The 26,551-nt window shown below is 36.8% G+C and overlaps 1 protein-coding gene across 1 annotated transcript; it reads right to left on the bottom strand.

Annotated features, from left to right (window-relative positions):
- Positions 1-15,720: 15,720 nt before the first annotated feature.
- LOC104087595 (protein trichome birefringence-like 34) lies at positions 15,721-18,550 on the bottom strand. The gene is made up of 5 exons (XM_009592119.4): positions 18,063-18,550; positions 17,804-17,975; positions 16,931-17,127; positions 16,583-16,744; positions 15,721-16,484 (listed from the first exon to the last, which is right to left on the bottom strand). The coding sequence occupies exons 1-5, from the start codon at positions 18,404-18,406 to the stop codon at positions 16,106-16,108; spliced, it is 1,254 nt and encodes a 417-aa protein (XP_009590414.1). The 5' UTR covers positions 18,407-18,550; the 3' UTR covers positions 15,721-16,105.
- Positions 18,551-26,551: the final 8,001 nt, after the last annotated feature.

Below are 26,551 nucleotides of genomic sequence, written 5' to 3'. Positions count from 1 at the left end.
ACGTGTGAGTTATAAATTTTTAAGGAAAACCTTTCGATGAAAATACATAGTGCGGGAGAAAGTCATAAGAGGAGCACAATTATTCCACGACTAATCATGAAGCCCATCAAATCTCTACTATAGCAAGTCTAGTCACAGGTTGTAATGTAAAATAAAGGAATTTAATAGGCAAGGAACAATTCAAATAGTATAGTTATAGCATGGCGGGAACCTAAGTCTACCCGGACATAACATAAGTCTAGCTACGTATAGACTCTCGTCACCTAGTACGTACGTAGCCCTCGCAACGAGTAGCATATATCAAATACATCACCTAGGGGTAGTTTTCCCCTCACAGAGTTAGACAGAAGACTTACCTCGCTCCGAAGTTCCATAACCGGCTCCAGCGCCACTCAAACACCTCAAACCGATGTCCGTCTCTCCAAAACTAGTCAAACAATGTGCAAATCCACAAAACTTGTAATGTATAGATGCTCCTGTACTCAGTGACACCGGGTTTTGGGAGTGTATTTATATCCAGTATTTGTGGGATTTTCTCTTAAACTTAAATTATTATGTTTTCCGCTCGAAAAGTCAATCAATAATCAATCAATTCATAAAAATTCTCAACTCCGCTCGAAAAGTCAATAATGTCAACCCGCGTGCCCGGATTATGAAATTTTTTGAAGATAGACATTACCCATAATATTATGAACTCAAATATATAATTTATTCCTAATTCCATTTCCAAAACCGTGGTCAAAATCCAAAATTATCAATTTCTAGGTTTTCCACCAAAATTCCAAATTTCAAATAATTTCCATGTTTAAATCCATATATAAACCATATATTTAACTTGAAATAGGTGGGAATCACTTACCTTGTGTTGCTTGATGAAAATTCCCTCAAAATGGTTCCCTAAATTCGGCCAACCCAAGTGAAAAATGAAAGAAGAAGAGCCAAATCCCGTTCTTAAAACAACTCTGCCCAACGACATTTTCGCATCTGCGGTCCCCTAGTCGCTTCTGCGGCTTCAATCTCGCACCTGCGAGAACCCAGGCCAGGTCGCCAGCTGCATCTGTGGTACCTGTTGCGCACATACGCCTCCACTTCTGCGGGCCATCATCGTCTCTGCGCTCGCGCACCTGCACGACCATGTCTGCTTCTACGGCCCAGGCCTTCTGGGCCAACCTCCGCTTCTGCGCTCTATCGGTCGCATATGCGATCACGCAGGTGCGGTAATTTATTCGCACATGTGGCCTCTGCCCAAATCACCTCCAGCCATTTATGCGGTTCACTGCCTCGCTTCTGCGAGGCCACTTCTGCGATGAAGCTTCCGCAGAACCGGTTGCACCAGCAACCAGAAATCTCCAGCTTTACCTTAAGTCAAAAACCTGATCCGTTAACCATCCGTAATCCACCCGAAGCCCTCGAGACCTTTACAAAACATACCAACGTGTCCTAAAACACACTACAAACTTAGTCGAGGTCTCAAATCATGCCAAACAACATCAAAACTATGAATCGACGATCGAAATCCTTCTTTAAGCTTTCAAATTTTCAAACTTCGACGAACGCGCCTGAACCATACCAAAACATTCCGGACTGATGCTAAACTTTGTGTGAAAGTCAAAAATCACTATACGAACCTATTCCAAGGCTCTGAACCCCAAACGGACATCGATAACATCAAAATCTGCTTCAAACCAAACTTAAGAAATTCTAAAACTTTCAAAAATACTAACTTTCTACAATAAGCGCCAAATGCTCCCGGACCACCCGATACTCAACCTGAACATACGCCCAAGTCCGAAATCATCATACAAACCTATTGAAACTTTTAAATTCCGATCCCGAAGTCGTTTAATCAAAAGTCAAACCTTAGACAATTCTTCCAACTTAAAGCTTTCGAAATTAGATTTTTCTTTCCAAATCAACTTCTAACTTCCCGAAATTCAATTACAACCACACGTACAAGTCATAATACCTGAAGTGAAGATACTCAAGGCCTCAAACCGCCGAACGACATGCTAGAGCTCAAAATGACCGATCAGGCCGATTCAATAGTTGTCTTCTCAAAGGTCGGTTGCTATTTTTTAAAATATTCAACCCACACTTTTAAATGTCAATATTTAAAAAAAAGGTAGGGAATGATAATTAAACTTCCTAGTAAACTTAAGAACACCTGCAATCTTTTGCTTTTATAAGGAGTTTTTTCGCGCTTGAACTTTTTTGCTTTGGTCAAATCATGTTTTTTTGAGCAAATGGCATTTATAAGAAATACACTCGTATGGCATATGTATAGATATTGTTAACCTCTCCATGATATAGCTTTGAAATACCAGGTTTTATATCCATAATTTTGCATTGAATATAGATATTATTTTGTATTTAAAATTAAATTTACATACTTAAAAATACATAAAAATGTATTATAACTCTAATACTTGAAAACTTTTAGAATAAAAAATAATAATTATTTGATTCAAATAAAACGTTATAGAATTTCTGTATTGGTAAAAATAAATATTACACGTGAAATTAAACATGTGGCTGATATGGCAAGGCACGTGGATCACTAAAAATACGACAGCTGGAGAGATGCATTAAAAGAGACACGAGTCATAACAGTTACGAGCAAATCACCCACGAGATGGAAGGATATGGTCACTCGAGTCTAAGTAATTAAATAAAGAGACACTGGCGGAATGAATAAAGACAGTAAAGAGGGAAGATTCATGAATCGTCAATTTATGAGCGTGAATGATCATAAACATTACAAAATCTTCATGAACAATTACGATTGCCAATTATAACGTCTCATTAATATCATTAATGCTCATAATTATTCGGTCATAAAAGGAAAAAGACGTACTTATAGACTCCTATATAAGGGAAGGAGATGTCACTTGTACAGACACGCTCTGATTATTATTGGAATATAATTACTTTCTTGTGTTTTCTATTGATTATTTTATCATTTCTTATTCTAATTTCCTTTCTTATTTCTGAGAGAATATTGAATTTCTTGATTATCAGTAACCCGAGTACTTCTAAAAATAGGCTTTGACTGAGAATCTAATTCTTTGGTTAAACAAATTGGTTCTGCTACCGGGAATCTGATAATCGTCTCTTACTTTCCAAATCACTCTCTCTCTCATCTGAATCATGTCGAATGTCAATGACAACAACCAACGGGTGGAAGGAACTCCAGTTCAGTCACCTCAAGGAACCCCGCGCAATTCAAGAGAAGCATCACCAGAAAGATCCACTACTCATAACAATGAACAACATAGAAATGAACAAATTGTCGAGCAGGATGCTGTGAAGCAGTTAATTGCTGAGTACGTGAATGATGCTCTCCAGGCTTTTGTGAGGGGACTACCAGTTGTACCACCTATGATCAAAGGAGTTGATTTCGACAAATATTCACAACAATCACGGAAACCAAGCGCAGCTCCATTACCAATTCCCAAAAAGTTCAAAATGCCTGACATCCCGAAATACGATGGAACGACCGATCCACGTGACCACGTTATTGCATTCACAATGGGAGTAAAAGGCAATGATTTAACCAAGCAGGAGATTGAATCTGTGCTGGTCAAAAATGTTTGGGGAAACACTTACTAAAGTAGCGTTAACATGGTACTCTCTTTTACCTGAGAATTCTATTGACTCTTTTGCTGAGCTTGCAGATCTATTTATAAAAGCACACTCGGGTGCACAAAAAGTTAAAAAGAGAATGGAGGATATATTCAAAGTAAAGCAAGGAGATACAGAATTGCTTCAAGAATTCGTAGACAGATTCTAACGTGAAAGAATGTTGCTACCAAGAGTACCTGACAATTGGGAAGCCATGGCATTTGCAAGCAATTTAAATGAGAAAAGTTCAGAAGCTACGAGGAGGCTTAAAGAGAGCCTACGAGAATTCCCTGCCACGAGATGGAATGATGTCTATAATAGGTACAGTACCAAATTATGGATCGAAGAAGATATCGTAGCTCAGTCAAGGGTTGAAGAAAAAGCAGGTTCGAGGCAGTCAAAATCTGAGAAGAGATTCGGTAAGAATAGGTACAAGCCTTATATGGGACCTTCGGGGCGAGAAGCTCGTTCCAAATTCGAAAACTTACGGGCTGATCATAGGTTCGCAAGTAGAGATTCGGGTTCGTCATCGTCGAGATTCAGAAAAGATCGAGGTGAACATAACAGAGATGCTAATACAAATGCAAGGATTGGGGACTACAATTTTAACGTGAGTACCTCTGAGTTGGTCGATGTTTTAAGAAGCATGGAGGATAAGGTACGATGGCCTAAAGAGATGAGATCAAATCCAAATAGAAGAAACCCAGACTTTTGGTGTGAGTTCCATAATGACCACGGCCATAGAACATCAGACTGCAGATTATTACAAGGTGAGGTGGAACATTTATTGAAGAAGGGTTATCTAACAGAATTGTTCAGCGAGAAAGGCAAACAAGCTTACATGAAAAATAGGCAAGAGCCTCCAAAACCTCTGTCTCCAAAGAGAACAGTAAATGTGATAAATGGCGGAGAAGAAGTCAACGGCGTAACCTATATAGCTGCGAGAAAAACAACAAAGTTCACAATAACTCACGGGAAGCGAACTCACCAAACTCTGGAAGACGGCAACATAATCTTTGATGATGCAGATGCTGATGGATTAATGATTCCTCATAACGATGCACTGGTAATATCTTTACTTATGCATGATACTAATGTAAAACGAGTTTTGATTGACCCAGGTAGCTCTGTGAATATCATTCTATTACGAGTGGTGAACGAAATGCTGATGGGCGATCGTGTAGTTCCAAAAGCACATTCCTTATCAGGGTTTGATAACTCAACTGTTATTACAAAGGGCGAGATTGAACTAAGCACATACGCAGAAGGGTTCATCAAAGAAACAAAATTTCAAGTGATAGACACGGATATGGCCTATAATGTGATTCCTGGGAGGCAGTGGATTCATGATATGGATGTTGTGCCTTCCACATTATATCAGGTTATCAAATTCCCTTCAAAATAGGGAATTCAACAGATTCAAGGAGATTAACAAACTTCAAGGAGCATCAATTCGGTGATACAGCCAAGTCAAAAAGATACGAATGCAAGTCAAAAAGATACGAGTGCAAGTCAAAAAGACACGGGTGCAAGTGAGAAAGATGCGGTAAATCAAATTTCAACAGAAATTGTATCAAAACAAATAGACGTGGACTCCAGACCAGATGTAATTCAAGATCCAGAGGAGAAAGAAAATATTAAAACAACGATTGAGGAGCTTGAAGCTGTTCCACTATTCGAACAATGGCTAGATCGAAGAATTCATATCGGATCAAGGTTAAACCCCAATAGGAGAGGTAAGTTAATTGAATATTTAAAAGATAACTCGGATTATTTTGCATGGTCCCATCCAGATATGACAAGTATACCTCCGTAGGTGATGACTCATAAATTAATGAAGATCCATCATTCATACATGTCAAACAAAAGAAGAGGAAGCAAGGATCATTCAAAAATCAAGTGATCGATGAAGAGGTACAGAAACTCTTAAAGATCGATTCAATACGCGAGGTAAAATATCCTAATTGGTTAGCTAATATTGTGGTAGTTCCAAAAAAGAATGGTAAATGGAGAGTTTGTGTGAATTACACTGACTTAAATAAAGCATGCCTGAAGGATTCATTCCCTTTACCGCATATAGATCAATTGATTGATGCTACCGCAAGCCACGAATTATTAAGCTTTCTAGATGCATATTCTGATTATAATCAAATAAAAATGGACCCATTAGACGAAGAAAAAACTTCATTTATTACAAACAGGGGGACTTATTGTTACAAAGTCATGCCTTTTGGCTTGAAAAATGCTGGAGCCAATTATCAGAGGTTGGTGACCAGGATGTTCCAAGAATACCTGGGGAAGACGATGGAAGTGTACATTAATGATATGTTGGTTAAATCTACAGATGCTACCGCAAGCCACAAATTATTAAGCTTTCTAGATGCATATTCTGATTATAATCAAATAAAAATGGACCCATTAGACGAAGAAAAAACTTCATTTATTACAAACAGGGGGACTTATTGTTACAAAGTTATGCCTTTTGGCTTGAAAAATGCTGGAGCCAATTATCAGAGGTTGGTGACCAGGATGTTCCAAGAATACCTGGGGAAGACGATGGAAGTGTACATTAATGATATGTTGGTTAAATCTACACAAGCGGAAGATCATTTTCAACATCTTTCAACAACCTTCGAGATCCTCTGCAGATATAATATGAAACTGAACCCAGAAAAGTACGCTTTTGGCGTAGCTTCAGGTAAGTTTCTAGGCTTTCTCGTATCTAATAGAGGAATTGAAGTAAATCCTGCATAGATTAAAGCATTGAAGAAATACCTGATATACTCACAAGAAAAAAAGGGGTACAAAGATTGGCAGGTAAGATTGCAGCTTTGGGAAGATTCATTTCAAGATCTTCAGAGAAAAACGTTAAATTCTTTTCAGTATTAAAAAGCAAAATCAATTTGAATGGACTGAGGAATGCCGACAAGCCCTCAAAGATTTGAAGGCATACATAACAAATCCTCCCCTATTGTCTAAACCAAGGGATGGAGAAAGTCTATTTGTATATCTTGCAGTTGCAGAAGTAGCTGTAAATGCAGTTTTAGTAAGGGAGAACAAAGGTAAACAATCTCCTATTTATTATATTAGTAAATCTTTATTAGATGTTGAAACTAGATATCATCATCTAGAGAAACTAGCTTTAGTATTAGTCATGACAGTTAGGAAATTGAGACCATATTTTCAATGACATCCTATCTCCGTATTAACTACATATCCATTAAGGAATATTTTGCATAAACAAGAATTGTCAGACAAACTAGCCAAGTGGGCAATAGAACTAAGTGAATATGACATTATTTATCAACCTAGAACAGTAATAAAGTCTCAAGTTTTAGCAGATTTCGTCGCAGATTTTAATATAAAGATAATTCCTAAAGTAGAAAAGGAATTACAATTTTTTACTGGAGCTAATCCAGGTACGTGGACTTTATTTACTGGTGGCTCTTCAAATGTCAAAGGAGTCGGTTTAGGTATTGGCTTAATCCCACCCTCAGGTGAAAGTATAAGACAAGCAATTAAATATTACCCTATTACTAACAATGAAGCAGAGTATGAAGCTGTAATTGCAGGTTTGGAACTAGCACGAGAACTCTCCATTGAGCAAATCATAATTAAAAGTGACTCTCAACTGGTAGTCAGTCAGATGCAGGGGACTTACACTACTAGAGAGGCACGAATGCAACAATACTTAGAAAAGGCACGAGAACTGGTCAGGCAATTCCAATCATAGAAGATCGTGCAAATACCCAGGGAAAAAAATGCAGAAGCAGACGCGTTGGCTAACCTTGCTTCAATTATAGAAGTAACGAGTGAAGAAAATGTTATTGTAATACATTTATTTCATTCAGCACTTGACCAGGATAAACATGAGGTAAGCTTTAATAATTTAACCTGGGATTGGAGAAACGACATTGTTAATTTTTTGCAGTACGGGATCGTACCTGAAGGCAAGAAAGAATCTCAAGTGCTTCGACAAAAAGCTGCTCGTTACTGCCTAATTCGAGATAATTTATATCGAAAAATGTTTGGCAGTCCTTTAGCAAGATGCCTTGGACCCAATCAAACGGAGTACAGAAATCACACAGATGGAAGATCTTTAGTTAAAACACTAATCAGGGTAGGATACTACTGGCCTAAAATAGAAGAAGATGCGAAACATTTTGTAGCCAAATGTGATAAGTGTCAACGATATGCCAACAATATGCATCGACCTGCAGAGTTATTACATACAGTTATTTTCCTGTGGCCATTTATGAAATGGGGAATGGATATAGTAGGGCCTTTACCACAAGCTAAAGGAAAGGTACGGTTCTTATTAGTGTTAACAGAGTACTTTTCGAAATGGGTAGAGGTAGGAGCTTTCAAACAGGTACGAGAAAAGGAGATGAAAGACTTCATTTGGCGAAACATTATATGCCGGTTTGGAGTTCCAAAAGAAATCGTATGTGATAATGGCCCACAATTTATAGGCTCGAAAATCACGGAGTTCTTTCAAAGTTGGCAAATTAAACGAATAACCTCTTCACTTTACCATCCTGTGGCAAATGGACAAGCTGAGTCAACAAATAAGATTATCATCAATAATTTGAAGAAGAGACTAGAAAAATCAAAAGGGAATTGGCCTGAAGAATTACCAGGAATATTATGGGCTTATAAAGCCACAGCAAAAACAGCCATGGGAGAAACTCCATTTTCGCTTGTCTACGGTTCAGAAGCTTTAATCCCAGTTGAAATAGGAGAACCAAGCACAAGATTCATATTGGCAACGGAAGAGTCGAACGATGAGGAATTAAGAACAAATTTGGACTAACTCAAACAAAGTAGAGAAGAAGCTTTAATACGGATGACAGCACAAATGCAAATCATAGAACGATACTACAACAGAAAGGCTCACCTCAGGTACTTCAAAATTGGGGACTTCGTTCTTAAAAAGGTTTTCCAATCAATGAAAACAACCGGAGCAGAAAAGTTAAATCCAAATTGGGAAGGACCATATAAAGTTCAAGGTATCGCTGGAAAAGGTGCCTACGAGTTAGAAACCATGTACGGCAAGGTTTTACCCTCGAGTTGGAATGATGTTCATTTAAAGAAATACTATTTCTGAGCAAAAGAAATACCCACGGTCAGGTATCGTTCAATTACGATTTTTGTTTTGTATAGTTAAAATTATACTAACAATTTTAGATGATAGGCAAAAAGCTAGCCCACACCAAATGATGATATTAGACCTGAAAGACACGCGGAAGCAACATTATTCTCGGTCTAGGGTTGCAGCCTTTCTGATGGAAATATAAAGGGTTAAGCAGTCATCATCTAAATTATATATACCTCCGAGTCCCGTATGTTTTTCCTTTTCAGGAAATGGACCACATGGAAATAATAATCAAGTGCTCGAGATTTCATACTTCAAAGCTCTAACACTTGGGGGACTATATATATCAAAGGCAAAGAAGACTGAAAAAGTTAGAATTCGAGTCAAGCCTGAGGCAATCTACCCAACAAATCGAAAGTTAAGGGCAAAAACACAAGCCTGATTCAAAAAACCTATGATGAGGAATACACTCGTGGATATAAATTACAAAATCTTACGAATATGTAGGTTAAAGGCAATATTTAGTCATGGGTTGCAAGATATACCCTTGAGTTTTGTAAAATCTGTTATAAGGAAAACAGTTACGAAAGAGTTATAGATGATACTTGAATACGTGTAAAGTATTATACAGTTTGAAAGTTGAAACAATACAAAACTTCCTCAAATTATTCAAAGAAACATGTGTGTTCCTATTCCTTCTTTCGTACGTTTACACCAATATGAAGTTGAGACGTCTTCTTCATTAAGTGTCGTTTATAAAAGGGCCCTCTTTTATAATTTATGCATGTTCAAAAAGTCACGAAGTATTGAAGCATTTTTAGATGCATAATAAGAGAGTAGTACAGAAACTCAAAATAAGATATTATAAGAGTTGAACAAAAACTCGGAAAGTAATATTATAATAACTTGGTTAAAACTAAGTATAAACTTAGTTCCAACCGAATTGTTTTATACAAAACCACAAAACAGGTAAAACTTTCCAAATCATTACCAAATCCCCAAAACAGACTAGGGGTAAACTTCTACCAATAAAAAAACAAGACAACACTTTCAATCAAACTTTCACTGTGGGGAAGGATCTGAACCAGTATTATCAGAAGGATTCAAGTTGGCATCATCAGCAGTAGAGGGAATGACTTGAGCAGAGGAGGGTTGAAAAATAGCTTCCCCAGGAGTAAGTTCATCATCCTCGGGAATGCCGACCTCAGGTGAAGAAAAGCTTTGACTCTGCTGAGTTTTCTCAATAGTTTATTTAGTTTTTGCAATTTCAGCAGCTAAGTCAAAGCCTTCCCAGCTTTCCTCCATTAAAGTTTCGAGGCGCGTGTTCAAGAAAGCCCAACTAATGTCAACAATAGCCTTATCTTCAAAGGCTTCATAATCCCTCTCCCACTGCTCAATCATAGTTCTTAGCTATCCCTTCTCATTCAAAGCAGCATCATAAGAAGCTTGTAAGGGGGCAAGAGACCTCTATAAGAACTGAACTTGGTTAGAGGACGCACGAAGATCTTCTTGAGTTTGGGTGAGCGTTTGAACAAGCTCCCTAGCATAAACTTCTTTTTGGTTCAGCAGTTCCTTCAAACCCCTAATTTCTTCAGTGGCTTTGGAAAGTTGCTCAGTAAATGAAGACTCGAGAAGGTCTTTATCTTTTCCCACTTGACTGGATGAGGCTTTCTCAACTACCAACTTTGTTGTCATTACCTTCACCTGCTGTTCCAAGGTACACTTTTCTTCCTCTAAGACTTCTTTCTCAAGTTGAAGACCTTCGAACTGTTCCTTCCAGTTGTCCGCCTCGGTGCGATAGTCATTCATTAACTGCTCAGTATGGATGATCCTCTTCATCATCTCCATTCCAATTAGGTTGATCTACACAATGAAAAGGAAAATGTGATTATCAAATATAGATGAAAAGGAAATCACATGTAAAATAAAAAGCTAAGGCTTATACCTTTAAAGATGAATGTACAATATCATTCATCCACGTTAAAGAATTGTGGCTTTCCAATTTGGACTTCTTAACTAGGCCAATCAATGGTTTCAGCCATACATCAACTTGGCCAGATTTCTTTAGAAGATTACCATCCTCAGGAACCTCGATGGTAACTCTTTTCATTACCCTACTGTTACTGGAAGAACCCACTTCAACATGAGAAGTTGTAACAGTAGGGACAGTTGAGGGAATCAAAATAGCCACGGGTGAAGCAGTGGTAGCAGCAACAGGTGCGGGGAACTGAGGATCAACTGGAACAGATACAAAAAAAGAGGCAAGAGGCGTTTCCTCAGAAACAAAGCCGAACTCTTCATTATCAAACCCACGAGAAAAGAGCTGTTCTGTAGAGTCACGGGGTACGGCAGGCATCTCTTCATCAGAGCTCACTAAGGTAGCACCTTCGGGCTCGTGCATGGGAACAGAACTGGGAGGAGGAGTAGCTTCGTCATTCGAAATGACACATCTCCTAGCTCGAGGATTACGAACTAACGAGCCATTATCTCGTTCCTCTTCACCCTCGGAACTGTGTGCTCTATCAGCTTTTCTTTTTGATGAGGAACTCAGGATCATCTCTTGAGCCATCGACAGAGAGAGTCTAGAAGCAGAAATAGATACGGCACTCACACCTCGAATGGGAAATCATAGTAAAGAGAGGAGTTAGTAAATTTTTAAGTATAGAAGCAAGGTAGAAAGTAGAAGAGAAAGATACCATGAGTCTTCACTTTCCAACCAAACCTATTAGAAAGGTACTTCCAGGACCTTTCTTCCATAGGAGCAACAATTAACAATGTTTTTACCTAACCACGGAAGTTTGGAATCTCCTCAACAGCTTCCATGGTTGCTAAAAAAAAAAGAGAAAAGAAAAACAGTCACGAGATTGCAGGTTCTTCACAAAAAAAAGAAGAGAAGGAAAAAATCTGAAAAGAAACTTACGTGCAAAGTTCTACTTTTCTGGAAAAGGCATGTTCTCTTCACCCACTAACCCACTTATGGGAGCAGTAACGAATCGGGCATTCCAACCACGATCCTTGTCATCTTCAGGGCTCACTAAAACCCACTTACTCCTGGCCACAAGAGTAAAAACCCAGAACGAAATAACTTGGGGGAATAAAGATGAATCAAATGATAGAAGGTAAAGGGTAAAGAGGCCAAGTTTGACAAGTATCTCAACCATGCCACAACTCTCCATACAATAGGGCCAATCTGTCCTAAGCAAACGTTGAAAAAATGACAAAATTCTATGATGATTGGGTCGATAGGTGGTCTGAAGCCTAATGTAAAGGGATATGTATAAACAAAAGAATAACCAACTTTGTATGAAGTGATCCTTTAATTTGTATTAGGGACTAAAATTGGGAAATCGAATTTTCAATGACATTCTCTTCGCACAAGAGAAATCAAGCCCTCAGTAATCTGGGAAGGGTAAATATCAGCACGATCATGAGAAGTCATGGAAGTAACATGATTTCTAATCGATTCTCTATCAGTAAAGAAGGAAAGTTCAGCGGGAATAATCTCATCAACAGTGGGTTCACGAAGCGGTTCACTAGAATCCCTATTTCTAGCAGAAGATCTATGAGAAGAAGAAGTTCTAGTTCTAGAAGATGAAGGGGTAGTAATACTGGATTGAGAAGAAGAACCACGGATAGATACAGGCCCTAAACTACGTAACCTGCCACCTCTTCTACTTCTGACAGGAGTAGATGAAGGGGGAAGTTCATCTACTATAACTACTTTATGAGGATCAGGATTTGGAGAAGACATAGTTGTATAATAAGGTAATATGTACTAATGAACAAGAACTATTATGAATGAAGAACACTGTAGAAAGTTTTTTCGTAAAAACAAAGGCAAAGGAGGTATTTATACGAAGAAGCAACCGTCATGTAAAGGGGGTCATGATGGAAACGTCATAATGAAACAGTCACTCTGTGACTGACGCAGCCGCAAAAAAGCCATAAAACCCACTGAAGATTTGCAGAGCCAATCAATGAATGCCACGTATCACATGCATTAAATGAAAATGACATACGATGTGTTGGTTCTAAAGAAGACACAATGATACATGAGAAACGACAGCAAAAATTCCCGCCATAAATGTAATCCACTTCCCAAATATTCAATTGCTGAATAATTGGTAAGTGGGGGGACTATCTGTATTGGTAAAAATAAATATTACACGTGAAATTAAACAGGTGGCTGATATGGCAAGGCATGTGGATCACTAAAAAAACGACAGCTGGAGAGATGCATTAAAAGAGACACGAGTCATAACATATACGAGCAAATTACCCACGAGATGAAAGGATATGGTCGCTCGAGTCGAAGTAGGTAAATGAAGAGGTACCGGCGGAATGAATCAAGACAGTAAAGAGAGAAGATTCATGAATCGTCAATTGATGAGCGTGAATGATCACAAACGTTACAGAATCTTCATGAATTGTTACGATTACCAATTATAACGTCTCATTAATATCATTAATGCTCATAATGATTCGGTCATAAAAGGGAAAAGACGTTGTACTTATAGACTCCTATATAAGGGAAGGAGATGTTACTTGTACATACATGCTCTGATTATTATTAGAATATAATTACTTCCTTGTGCTTTCTATTGATTATTTTGTCATTTCTTATTCTAATTTCCTTTCTTATTTCTGAGAGAATATTGAATTTCTTGATTATTAGTAACCCGAGTACTTCTAAAAATAGGCTTTGACTGAGAATCTAATTCTTTGGTTAAACAATTTCATCACCACAATTTGTTTGCTATAGGTATATTTGACTTAAATTTTAATAAATAAAGACTACATACACATAAATTAAACTACGATAAAATAAGAAAGTAATCTATCATAATAATAGCAAAATAACAAGAATGTAAAACATAAATAATTCGCGTTAATGTAGGAACGTGGGTCTATTTTCTTGAGAACGAACGAAAAAGTAAGAAATTGATCACAATTGAGCATATCAATACCATGCTAAGAATTATCTGGTATTATTGAAAGATTGTTTCGTACAAAGTGTAAATTCCATGCGAAAACTTTCGTTAGAAAAATCAATCTTAAGTAAATTGATGGTTTGAAATTACAGAAGAAAGAAAATCGTCATGACACAATTCAAGAAGTATAAATAGCAGTATTCAAAGTCATTTTCCAAGAACAAACATAGAGATAATTTTCTGGGCCCTAGACTCCCGCATCCTCTCTTTTTCCTTCAATTTCTCTGTTCGAGCATTCCCACACGTCATATGAATAACATCACCTCGTGGTATATTTAATTGGCCTCCAAAGACATTAGCACTGAATGCTTTCTAATTGTATTAAAAATGGGTAATAGTTGCAAGATCAATTATTTTGGAGAATCTGTCACTCAAATAATTTGAGAGTCTAGAAATCCTGTTTTCGAATTTCTAAAACACTTCAGGGGAACATTCTAGTTTTGAAGGAATACCAAGATATGCTAACTGATGCAATCGCTCAGATATTGCAAATACATAGAGTGATGAGATTATGAAAATAATGATAGTGGATTATTTATAAGAACAAAAGTAGTTGATGGATCTACATTAACATATTGGGTACAACTTTTCTTAATGGTTGTGACTATTATGAAATTTAGGCTTTTTAGGCTTTAGTTTTTTTAATTCAATTAAATATGATATTTAGTATAAATAAGATGGGCATTTTGGTAATATAACTTTTGACTTAAGGGCTTCCCACTTTTAATATAGCATAAATAGATATAGATTATTATTGATGTGAATGCTAAGGGTAGTAGGCTATACAAATTATTCATGTATAGTTTAAAGATAATGAGTTTGGAATTGGTTTAAAATTTTGTTTATTCTTCAACCATTTACACATCGTAAAATTCACTGGGTCTATTTATTGTTTATTATATGAAGTTACTCATCATGTATGTATGTATATATGTATGTATATATTCGAATATATTTTCTTATTGTCTGGTTAGTATAGTATTTGATCGACTAACTTAAGAGTGCACAATGCGTAGGCATTTAATTAAAGGAAAGTTGAATTCGACAATGTAAAGGCTCCAAATAATTTCAACTTCTATCACTAATACTTGCAAAGTCTCCATACCATTGGTGCAATGAATTCATTAAAGTTGGGTTGTTGTAAATACTTTTAGAATTTAGACAAGTTACCTAATTTAGATTCTTCAGTTTACTGTACTTTGTTTATTAACTGTTGTATTATTTTAATATTTCTTTCTCTTATTTATTTTTTTTCCAATTAAGAAAACAGGTAAACGCCAATTATTTCGAAAATAGTAGATCAAGAAAAATAATAAGTGACTTAATTAAAATGATTTGGGAGACTCTGGGTCACCTGATGAATTGAGGAGTAATTTTTAAAAATTTGCTGAAGTCAGGGGTAAATTTGGCCGGATAATATAACCGGTAGAGATAAATTTGGCCGAACAGTAAAACGGAGGTTAGATGTAGACCATATTCGAAAGCAATTGGGTAAATTTGGACCTTTTTTCCTTTTTTTATATGGTTTTAATCAACCATCTTTTGGTGGTTAAGAAAACCATTTCTTATCCATGCTGCTACTTAGATACACTAAGGGGAGCCTTGGAGCAATAGTAAAATTGTCTTTGTGTGACATATAGCTAACGGGTTCGAGTAGTGGAAGCAACCACTAATAATTATATTAAGATAAGCTGTCTACATCACACCCCTTGGGTACGATCCTTCTCCGGATCCTGCGTAAATACGAAATGCTTAGTGTATCGGGCTACTTTTTTTTTTTTGTTTCTATTAGATATATGGAATGATAATGAAAACTAGTTGGTTATGAAGTACTAGTTGGTTGTGGCTAGCCATTGGATTCCTCTTTTATAATGTCTCTTTTTTCTTAATTCTCTAATATCCAGTAGCCTCATTCACTATATTACGAGAGAGGAGCAGGTGACTTGAACCAATTTTGGGTTAGTTGGGTTTCTCCAATAATTTTACACTTTTAGGTTGAGTCTAATTTCCAAATCCTAAAACCAAGTTGAAAAATGTACTGCTTCTCAATATCTACAATAATTGTAAATCTTGTTGAACTACTTCACACATTTCAAGCTTCTATAAACAAAAAAATAAATATTACTGTATTACAGTTTCACAAATTCATTTCGATCACCTGAATATCTGGTTGTTATTTGTGCTGCTTTTATATAGTTCTCGCTGTTGCGCTTCTTATTTTTCTCTTCTTTAACGTGATGCTTATGCTTCTCTGAGCCGAGGTCTATTGGAAACGGCCTCTCTATCTCCACAAGATAGGGGTAAGGTTACGTATACACTACCCTCTCCAGACCCCACTATGTGGGATTATACTGGGCGGTTGTTGTTGTAGTTGTTGTTGTACAGTTTCACAATATTTTCACACAGAAAAATCTCTATTCTTTTCTTTTGTGGAGTCCACGATATTGGCGTAAAGAATCTGATTCCAAACATCAGGCACACCAGGAAGACACCAATGTACACAATCTGCATAACTCCTTGGATTTAACAATTGTTCTTTTGTTAGAGCAACCCAATTCCTCTTGTAAATTGATGGATGTGCATCTTTTCTATAATCTGATAGCTGTGTTATGTTAAGATATTGTATATCTACACCCCTTTTCTGCAGCCCATTTACAGCTTTCTCTGCTATTTCCATCATCTTTACATCATTTTCACTTCCCCAATACTGTTTTCTTGATATTGGTTCTGTTTCATTATAGCAATTTTGATCATTTCCCATGCCCCAATCTGTAGCACTGCATGTAACAAAACAAAAGACAATAAAAAATCAATCTTTCATTGTTTATAAAAGTACTTAGATTAATATGGGCAAACAACTTAGTCATTATCATACTTTCTGTGAGGAGGAGAGAGGCTCATGAAAAACAATCTTGTCCTTTTTCTGTCAATTTGAAACTCCAACCAATCTGACCATGTTCTTAAGGCCATCTCGTAGCGGCGCAGGTTCATTCCAACCTTCTTGTAGATTGCATCAGAGCTTTCAAAAGATCCCCACCTGTGTAAAGTTGGCATGGATATATGAAAAGTTCAAGTTACAGTATCAAAATATTTACACACCCAAATCACTTATAAGGCGACCTGATAAAAAACGGTAACTTATGTTCACTTAAATCCAAATATGAAATGCTTGGTATAGACTGTGAATTCTAAAGGAGTGCTTATTTTGGTGGAATAAACTTACAGGAGTGTCATTTGGGATTCTAGCCACCAGGTGAAGGAATCAAAGATGAGAATATCAGCATCAATCCAATGCCTAGCATGCTTTTCAATTGCCTCAATTCTGATAATTCTGTCCCTTACACGGTGCTTCACTGGATCATCGCAATTTGATTCCACTAGCAATGGCGACCAGTAGAAATCAATTGTTGCATTGTATTCCTTCATCATGTTTAGAAAATGAAAATTTTAGCCACACAAAACAAATATTTCTCTTGAAGCTGGAAAATCTAAGCCAGTTGATATTAGTAATATATGAATATACCACCTAACAATCAGGCAATTTTAGCAAAGGCATCTCTAACAAACACTAGTGACAGACAGATGCAACAAATACAGCATGAGAAACCACCTAAGAGTAATGTGGCCTAATAGTTATAAAGTGGAACAAAAATCATGGGAGACAAGAGTTAAAATTCCAGTAGAGACAAAAAACACTAAGAGAATTCTTTTTAAGGAAAAGGGTCTAAACTATCCCTATCGTTTGCTAAATGGTTTACATATACCCTCTGTCCGTCTATCCGTCCAAAAAAAGTATGATGTTAATTCTACTAATAAAATTGCCCCCACATCTAACGGCAGAACCCATGGGCAGTTTTTTACTGGGTCACGTGGCAAGCTCGGGCGGAAACAAAAAAATGGGTCTTATTTCAACCCACCTATCTGATACGACCCTAAGTTTTCTTACCTAGGTAATAAAATTTACATTTTTATCTGTACTGGTAAAAGGTAGCCGGTATCGTGAAAAAGGATTGCTTTCCATTGATCCAGGAAGACCAAGATCAATAGCTGTAACTGGCAAACTAAATCTTAGATGTTGAGAGAGAATAATAATTACCTTGACCTCAAAGGTGATCAAGTTGCCTTTCCAAATAGGTGGTTTAAGAGATGGAATTCCTGAGGATTCAATTAAGCATACCATAGAAACCCATTGGTTCTTATTCAATGAATCCCCAACAAATAACACCCTCTTCCCTTTTAGCTTCTCCAACAATGCTTTGGCATTAAACCTACAATTTCATAACATAAATACATACATTAAAATTCAAGAAACACAAAGAAAATCCAAGATTTATTTTTTAATTTGAGTTTAGTACCTTGGAAGATCACAATCATAAGGTTGCCATCTCCAATGTTGAAATTTTGAGTCTTTTCTTCCAAACTTATGACAAGCAAAATCATCAGTCATAAAAGAACATTGCTGTTCTTTGTACAGAGGATATGAGACATTATCAAAAACCCAACTTCCAGAAAACAAATCGCATTTTGAAAATGAGTTTTTTCTTATACGCTTATTTGCTAGGATATTAACAGCATTATTACTATCCCCTATAAGATAAAAAGACATAAAAAGAAAGACCAAGAGGAGGATTCCTAAAATAGAATGCAAATTATATTGGACAATCCATGATTTATGTACTACTTTTTCTGCACTTGCCATAATATCCCTCTCAAAAAACCACTTTTAATCTTCTTATGAGGTTACTGATACTTATAGTAAGAAGGAGAAGCAGAGTTGTTGAATTTGAAAGAAATTTCAACTGCTTTTCTTTTCTTGATTTGTCAGTCTGAGTTAGTAAATAATCTTTGCCTCTTTTTTTGCAAAAAGAAAACTATCACTAAACAAACAAACAAAAAAACTGAGGATTATTAAATAAAAATAAAACAAAGGCTGGTCAAAAACTAGTAGTACTAAGAACTATTAGCTGTGATTTAGTTGGTTTTATTTGACTTTTTCTGATAACTCATGAAACTACTTCTCTAACCAATTTAATATGTTTACGTTCACCTAATCTATAGGAGAGATTTAGTGAATTATGAGTTTCACTTAATCTGATTATGAGTCTGTTTAAGTCTTTATTGTGGATTTGTGGCATCTAATTAATTAGAAGACGGAACATGCAGCAAGATGTTGTTGTTTCTTTAATTTCTATATGTCTGCAATTCTATTCTATTTAATTTCTGTTTAGAGATACGCAATCTTTTTTTCTCTCTCTTTCATTTTTTTAAAATATTTGTTACGATAGTTTATTGTTATTTCTGTAAGATTCTTCCTATGTCTGGCGATAAACGTGCTGAAATTTTAACGAATGTTTGTTAATAATACAAGCACATGCATCCACCTCGTAAAACGTACAACCTCTTATGCTGCTCGAGATTAGTAGTTTCTCTTTATTCTTATTTCTTTTTAGGAGTCGAACATTCTAATTTATAAGTTTCGTTTCAATTAACTTGTTAACGACGCTCTAAATTATATGTGACATTTGAAATTCATATATTTATTCAAAAAGATTGATGGGGGTTTGATTTCACACGAGTACAAAGTTGCAATATGAAAACCGCTGAAGTTGCTAGTTTGACTTAAAACCAATTGATTTGTACTCAACTTCTAATTCCATTTGATCTGTGAATATCCAAACAACAATATAGGCTGGTGCACGTGGGGCTCTAAGATAGAGAGAAAGAGAGAGAGAGATAGAAATTTAAATAGGAAAAAAGAAGAAGAAATAGACAACCTTTTCCTTCAAAAAGGATTAATGTTTGAATAATCCTGACTATGCCAAAGAAAGAGATGCCAAGCCAATATATAACGAAAACTCAGTGTACATTTACGTATTTTTTTTAGGGCAAAATACAAAATTAACCGGCAGCTAAAAATATATATTCCTTTATTCTTTACGTGTTATGGGAATTTTAGATTTTAGTAACGTGTCTCGTATTACTATTTTTGAGAAATTTGTTAGTAAACTTATTATTTCGTAAAAATATTCACAGATAGAAATTGACGATACATATTGATAAACACTTGTACAAGAACAAAATATAAGCAGTGGCCTCAAATCATCCTATAGGAATATTTGTGCAAATCTCGTGGCTTTGGTTAATGTGATCTGAAGTGGGCTGCGGAAAAAGGATTTTTGGGTTTTGTTTGGGCTTGCCGGCTTAGTGCATTGCGCGCAAGAATGGGATTTAGGGGTTTTGGGCTTTTGATTTATTTTCCTTTGCTTTTCATTTTCTTGTCCTTCGCTATAGATTAGTGATGTTTTATACTTCAATACCACACAAGAAGAGGTGATTTGAAAGGTGCCTAATTTTCACGTGTAATGATTTATAGAAGGACATGGTTCTTCTATGCGTTCCTTAAACTACATTTGTGGAATAAGTAAAGCAGAAAGTAAAGAACACAAGTATTTTTACGTGGAAAACACCCGGCTCAAAAGGTGAAAAAATCACGACCTACTTCCCAGCAGGATTTTCCCAAAACACTTCACTATAACTCTGAGCCAAAAATAAAGTTTACAAACTCTTACAAACCTAGGGATTAACTCTAACCTTTGTAGCAACACACCACACGTTGTTGTGACTACTTCAAGTTAACTATAACATGAATGATACAACTCAAGTACCTAGTGCAAATATTTCTAAAGAAAGCTGAAAGACACAACTCAAAAGCTCCTACTATAATTGAACTAGAATTAAAGACAAACACGCAGAACTGGTTCTTCAATCTAGTTCATGTAGCTTCAGGTTTGCACCCTTAAAGCTCACAGGAATTACTCGTAAAATACCTTGCTATTTTGCTCTCAATTCTGCTTAAGTTCAGTATATGTGTGATCCCTGTAAAAGAGAACATACTATTATACATAGAGTTAGTAGGATTAGGATTAACTAGAGATCTGATGCTTTACTCTCCCTTGGTGGAAGAGTTTTAGTTAACTTCAACTTCTAACTTTTTTCTTATTCTGGATAGAGTTCTCTTCAAGTAAGGAGTCTTGCTCCTTATCAAATATGAAATATTTTTGTTCAGGGATTATCATAAATAACCACTTATACTTATCATTTGCACGTGCATGTCTTTTACTTAATTTTGACCGTAACCTGTGTACAGTGTCCATAGACCTCGTTCATGCATGTGTTCCTTTATCAATCATCAAAACCTAAGCCGCTCGGGTCAACAATTAAAAAAACAGCAAGAACTATTAAATTAAACTACCACCTACTGTAATATAATTGATGTTTTATACTTTAATGCCACATAAGAGGGGGTGATTTATGTGGTGTCTAATTTTTGCGTGCACTGATTATAGAAAGACCTGATTCTTCTAAGTGTTCCTTATACTACTGTTACGGAAATAGTAAATGCGGAAAGTAAAGAACACAAGTATTTTTACGTGGAAAACACCCGGCTCAAAAGGTAAAAAAATCACGGCCTACTACTCAGTAGAATTTTCCCCAACACTTTACTAAATCACTGAGCCAAAACAATATTTACAAAACTCTTTATAAACCTAAGGATTAACTCTAATCCCGTTGTGGCAGTCCGCCTCTAACTGTTGCGACAACTTCAAGTTAACTCTAACTTGAATACTCAGAGTACTTAATACAATTTCCTCTAGATAAAGCTGAAAGGTACAATTTGAAAAGTCCTACTACAATTGAACTAGAATAAAAGACAGACACTTGGAACTGGTTCTTCTATTTGGTTCATGTAGCTTCAGGTTCGCACACTTGAATCACACAAGAGTTGCTTGCAAAATGCCTTGCTATTTTGCTCTCAGTTCAGGTTTAACTTTAGCGCTTATGCGTACCTATACAATGAGAGCATCCTGCAATATATAGAGTTAGTAGAATAGGAATAACTAGAGTTCTAATGCTATACTCTTCCTTGGTGGAAGAGTTCTAGTTATCTTCAACTTCTAACTCCTTTCTTATTTTGGATAAAGTTCTCTTCGAGTAAGGAGTCCTTCTCCTTATAATTTATGTAAAATTTTCGATCATGGGATATCAGATATAACAACTTAAGCTAATCTCCTTCACGTTCATCCTTAATGCTCGAATTTTCCCGTGTCTGTGTACACTGTGTATGGACCTGGTTCATGCTGGAGTTCCTTTGTCAATCATCAAAACAAACTTTACTTGGGCCAACAAATTTCCCATTTTTGATGATGACAAACTCTGTGCTTTTCATAAGCATAGGCCCTGTGTCAACTTAGCTCAACATCAACAAAATGTTCGAACACTTTCCATTTTAAAGACACTAATCATCAAGGACAAGGTTCATTAGGTTATAAATATCACAGTCCAAAGTAAAAAGGCACAACCTATCTTCCCCCTTTTGGCATCATCGAAAAGTTGCATAGAAATTATGTTAGATAATCAGATTTTAAATGAAATCACTCATGGACAGTGGGGCTACTTCAAATTCAATCATGGAGTCAAGTATCATTTATCAATCTAATGATATTAGCCATCTAAGAAGCATCAACAAAAGCAGGTTGATTATCATTGATACTTAGTCATCCCCCAAAGCATAAAGAAAAATAAAAACACTGGATCATGAGCAAAAGAAACTAAAAAAATCTCATCCGGGTCACTCGTTGGTCTAACTAGGCTAGGAAGGTTTAAAGAAGAGAAGAACCAGGTTCTTGGTTCTTGGTTTGAAGTAGTTTCAGTATGTCATGAAGAATGCCATCATTCTTCTCCTTCTCCTTTGCCAGCTCAGCTCTGAGAGCATCTCTCTCAGTCTCCACTTCTGCCAACCTCTTCTTCAGCCTTTCAATTTCAGCATCCTTAACCCCACTTTCTTGCACCAAGGCTCGCACTTTGCTATTCACATGTACCTTTTTGGATGAACCATGTTCTTTGGGAGTGGTGTGGACTTCATAATCACAAGCAATTAGAGTGTTTGCTCCAAAGTGATCCTTTCATGTACCAACTTCCCATTTCTTGATGGGTACCTTGAAATATGCAAGTACAGCCATAAGAATAAAACCATAGGGCATGACATGAGTTTTGGTGCCAGTTAGAACCCTATCAAGAAGCTGAATAATAAATCCAGGCCAATTGATTTGCCTCCCACTGTCCAAACATTCCATATGGACCAGGTCCATGAATGTGGTAATGTGCCTCCTTTCCTGCCTAGGTAGGATAACTTTGTTAACAAATTCGAACAGCACTTTGTGGGGTGGCTTCATCTCACTTTTATACACAGCCTTGGGCTCAAGCTCTTCATCATTGTCACCAAATTTTCTTGCAATGGCAAGGGCATTAGGGAGATTCTCTAGACTTGGCCATTTGAGCTTCTTATAATCTTTATACCCTTCAGCAGGTACACCTAAGATCTCTCCCAGTTCTTTATCATCAAAATTCACTGTCACTCCTTTTACCACATTGGTGACCCTACCATCTTTTATCTCACAATTTGCCATGAACTCCACAATCTCAGTTCTGACCAGCTTTCCATCCATCTAAAGAACCATGTACTTCCATCCTTGCAATTGTAACTTCTCCAACAGCATTAACATACCTTCTTCTTCCAAGTCCCTGAGGAGTCTACCTTTCAAGATGGTTCTATTCCCAAACTTAATCATCTTGTCCTTCTCAGCATCAGATTCTTCTTCTTCTTCTCTACTCCATTCTTCTTCCTCCACCATTTTCACTTTTCTTGATTTCAATGTAGACCTGATTCTTTTAGTCAAAGTAGACGGCTCCGCAGACTTTGTTTTTTAAACAAACTTCTTTGTGGAAGTCTTGGCTTTCTTTGCCTTTGGAGTCACAACTTCTATTTCTTCTGTCTCCTCTTCATCCCGAAGGATCAGGTCCATCTCGTCAATTTCAACAGCCTCAACAGGCTCAACCACCTTCTTTTTTCCTTTAGCTGCAGCTTTTGTCTTACTTTCTTCTAAGGCCTTTTCCAGTTCAACCTCACTCTGCTTCTTCTGACTCCTTGTTGCTCTTCCTCTTGTAGGAGGATTCTCTACAGGGATAGAAGAGGCAGCCTTTCTCTTCTTGTTTGCCCTAGCAGTGCCGGGAACTTTGACTCCTGAACTCCTTTTCCTTTTGGGATTGTAACTGTTAGTCACCCTTTTCAGTAGGTCTGCGAGGGTTTCCTGTTTAGATGGAACATGTTCTTGAACATCCTTTCCTAATCGAACCAACCCCTCAACAGTCTCTCCAGACCCACTTCCCCATTTTTCTTTTACACTTTCTCCAGCAGATTCCTTACTCCACACTACCATTGCTCATGTTTCTTCAATCAGACTAGTAGGAGTGGGTGAACCTTCAGCCACTCCTTTTCCCATACCCCTCACAACACCTTAAACACCATCACTTTATTTTTCTTTTCCCTTTTTATCTTTACCATCTATACTCCCAGACTCAGTAGTTTCAACGCCAACCGCAGTTCCCACCAGAATGAACCTATTCTCCAAATTAGCAGTAACGTCAGAGATGATTTCAATAGTAGTATTTAGGCCAGATGTTACATGTTCTGTTTCAGAAGAAACAATTTCTTCCCCCTCAGTAGCAGATTTGAATGATTCATCAGATTTCTGTGGTTCTTCCTCTCGACTTGCTTTAAATTTTTCATTAATTTTCTTGATTTGTTCTCTTCACGCAACAACCTTGTGAGCAAGTATCTTGACCCTACTTTTCTTAGAGGTTGGCATGGTTGAAGGTGTGATAGATAGCGTGGGTGTGATTTCCTTGGGTGGTGATGAGGAATTCTCATAAGGGTTTGTCATTTCTGTGTTTGCAAATTTGAGAAAATGAGTGTGTGTGTGTTTGGAAGATGAGAGAGGAGAGAAACTTTTGACGACTTGAAAATTGAGAAGTGAAGAAGAAAATAAGGCCTAATAAATTTAAAGTGGAAGTGTTTAATTAGGTGACGACAGCCTTTTCAGAAGTCTAATCAAACTAGAATTCAGTTTGAAAAGACGTTGAAGAGTGTCCCTAGAATCTAGGCACTTAATATGGTTTGGACTCTGTTTGAATGAAACCGGTTCATTTCGTAACTGATAAGATCGAGGAGTTTACGATTGAATGGACTCTCCTTTTGATCATAATCTATTTATAATTATTTTAAAATATGCAGAGTGGAGAGTACGTACCAAGTAATCTTTATGAACCGGGTTCTTGATCATACTAATCGCACTAGTGTTGTCATAAAAGATGGGGATACAACCTACGTCAATTTCAAAGTCCATTAATTGATGTTTGATCCACAACAATTGAGCACAACATGAGGCAGCAACAACATACTCACCTTCAGCAGTAGATAAGGACACAAAATTTTGCTTTTTAGTGGCCCAAGACATAAGACATGAGCCAAGAAAGTGTGCCATACTTGAGGTGCTCTTTCTATCCATAAGAAAACCTGCATAATCAGCATCAGCATATCCCATTAAGTTGAAATTACTACCTTTTGGATACCATAGACAAAGGTCAGTGGTGCCTTTTAGGTATCTTAGGATCCTCTTGACAGCAGTCAAGTGAGACTCTTTTAGACTTGCTTGAAATCTAGCACAAAGGCCTACACTGAAAACAATGTCAGGTCTGCTAGCAGTGAGATACAACAAAGAGCCAATCATTCCCCTATACAACTTTTGATCAACAGATGAACCAGGTTCATCTATATTCAATTTTGTAGCTGTTGCTATAGGAGTATCAATTTATTTGGAATCTTCCATTTTAAACCTTTTAAGCAACTCTTTCACACACTTCTGCTGATGGATTATAGTTCTATTTGAATTTTGTTTAATTTTTAAGCCTAAAAAGAAATTAAACTCACTCATCATACTCATTTCAAATTCACTCCCCATTAGTTTAGCAAATTCTTTACATAGCTTATCAGTAGTTGCTCCAAAGATTATATCGTCAACATATATCTGAACTACCAAGAGATCTTTACCTTTTTCTTTCAAGAATAAAGTATTGTCAATTTTACCTCTCTTGTAGCCATGCTCAAGCAAAAAATTTGATAATCTTTCATACCATACTTTTGGAGCCTACTTAAGCCCATAAAGTGCCTTGTCAAGCTTGTACATATGATCAGGACATTCCTTGCTTTCAAAGCCCGAAGGTTGCCTGACAAACACTTCTTCCTTTAGATAGCCATTGAGGAAGGCACTTGACATCCATCTGATGGAGAATGAATTCCATATAAGCAGCAAAGGCTATAAGGAGTCTAATTGCTTCCAATCTTGCATCTGGAGCAAAAGTCTCATCATAGTCTATGCCCTCCTCTTGACTATATCCTTGAACAACCAATCTTGCCTTGTTCCTTGTAACTGTTCCATCTTCATCAAGTTTGTTTCTGAAGACCCACTTTCTACCAATTACTTATCTGTCGTTGGGTCTTGGTACTAGATGCCAAACTTGACTTCTCTCAAATTGGTTTAGTTCATCTTGGATTGCATTCACCCAGTCTGCATTCTGCAAAGCCTCAGCAACACTTTAGGTTCAATCAGAGATAAAACAACATCAAAAGCACAAAGATTCTTCAAAGAAGATCTGGTTTTGATTCCAGAGGTTGGATCAGTAATTATGTTCTCAATGGGATGAGAACTTTGATACTTGTAAGGTTTCACAACCAGCTGGTTTCCCTTAGATATTCCTTCAATGTTTTGTTGTTGAGGAACAGGTTCATGGGCAGGTTCCCTTAAGGTTTGAGTATCACTTCCTCTTTGTTCAGTTCCCTCTGTCAAGTTGCCCTGGGTGGAAGGACCTGTTCCATCACCTGTTCCTACTTCTGGTGCAGCTTCAGTCTGAGCTGTGGTTTCATTTAAGTTTCTCACCAACCCAATTA

Source organism: Nicotiana tomentosiformis, chromosome 2 (genome assembly GCF_000390325.3).
Source record: "Nicotiana tomentosiformis chromosome 2, ASM39032v3, whole genome shotgun sequence".
In the NCBI taxonomy this organism is placed as follows: Eukaryota; Viridiplantae; Streptophyta; class Magnoliopsida; order Solanales; family Solanaceae; genus Nicotiana; species Nicotiana tomentosiformis.
The sequence above is the reverse complement of the archived record's forward strand: the minus strand, read 5'-3'. Positions and strand labels throughout refer to the sequence as shown.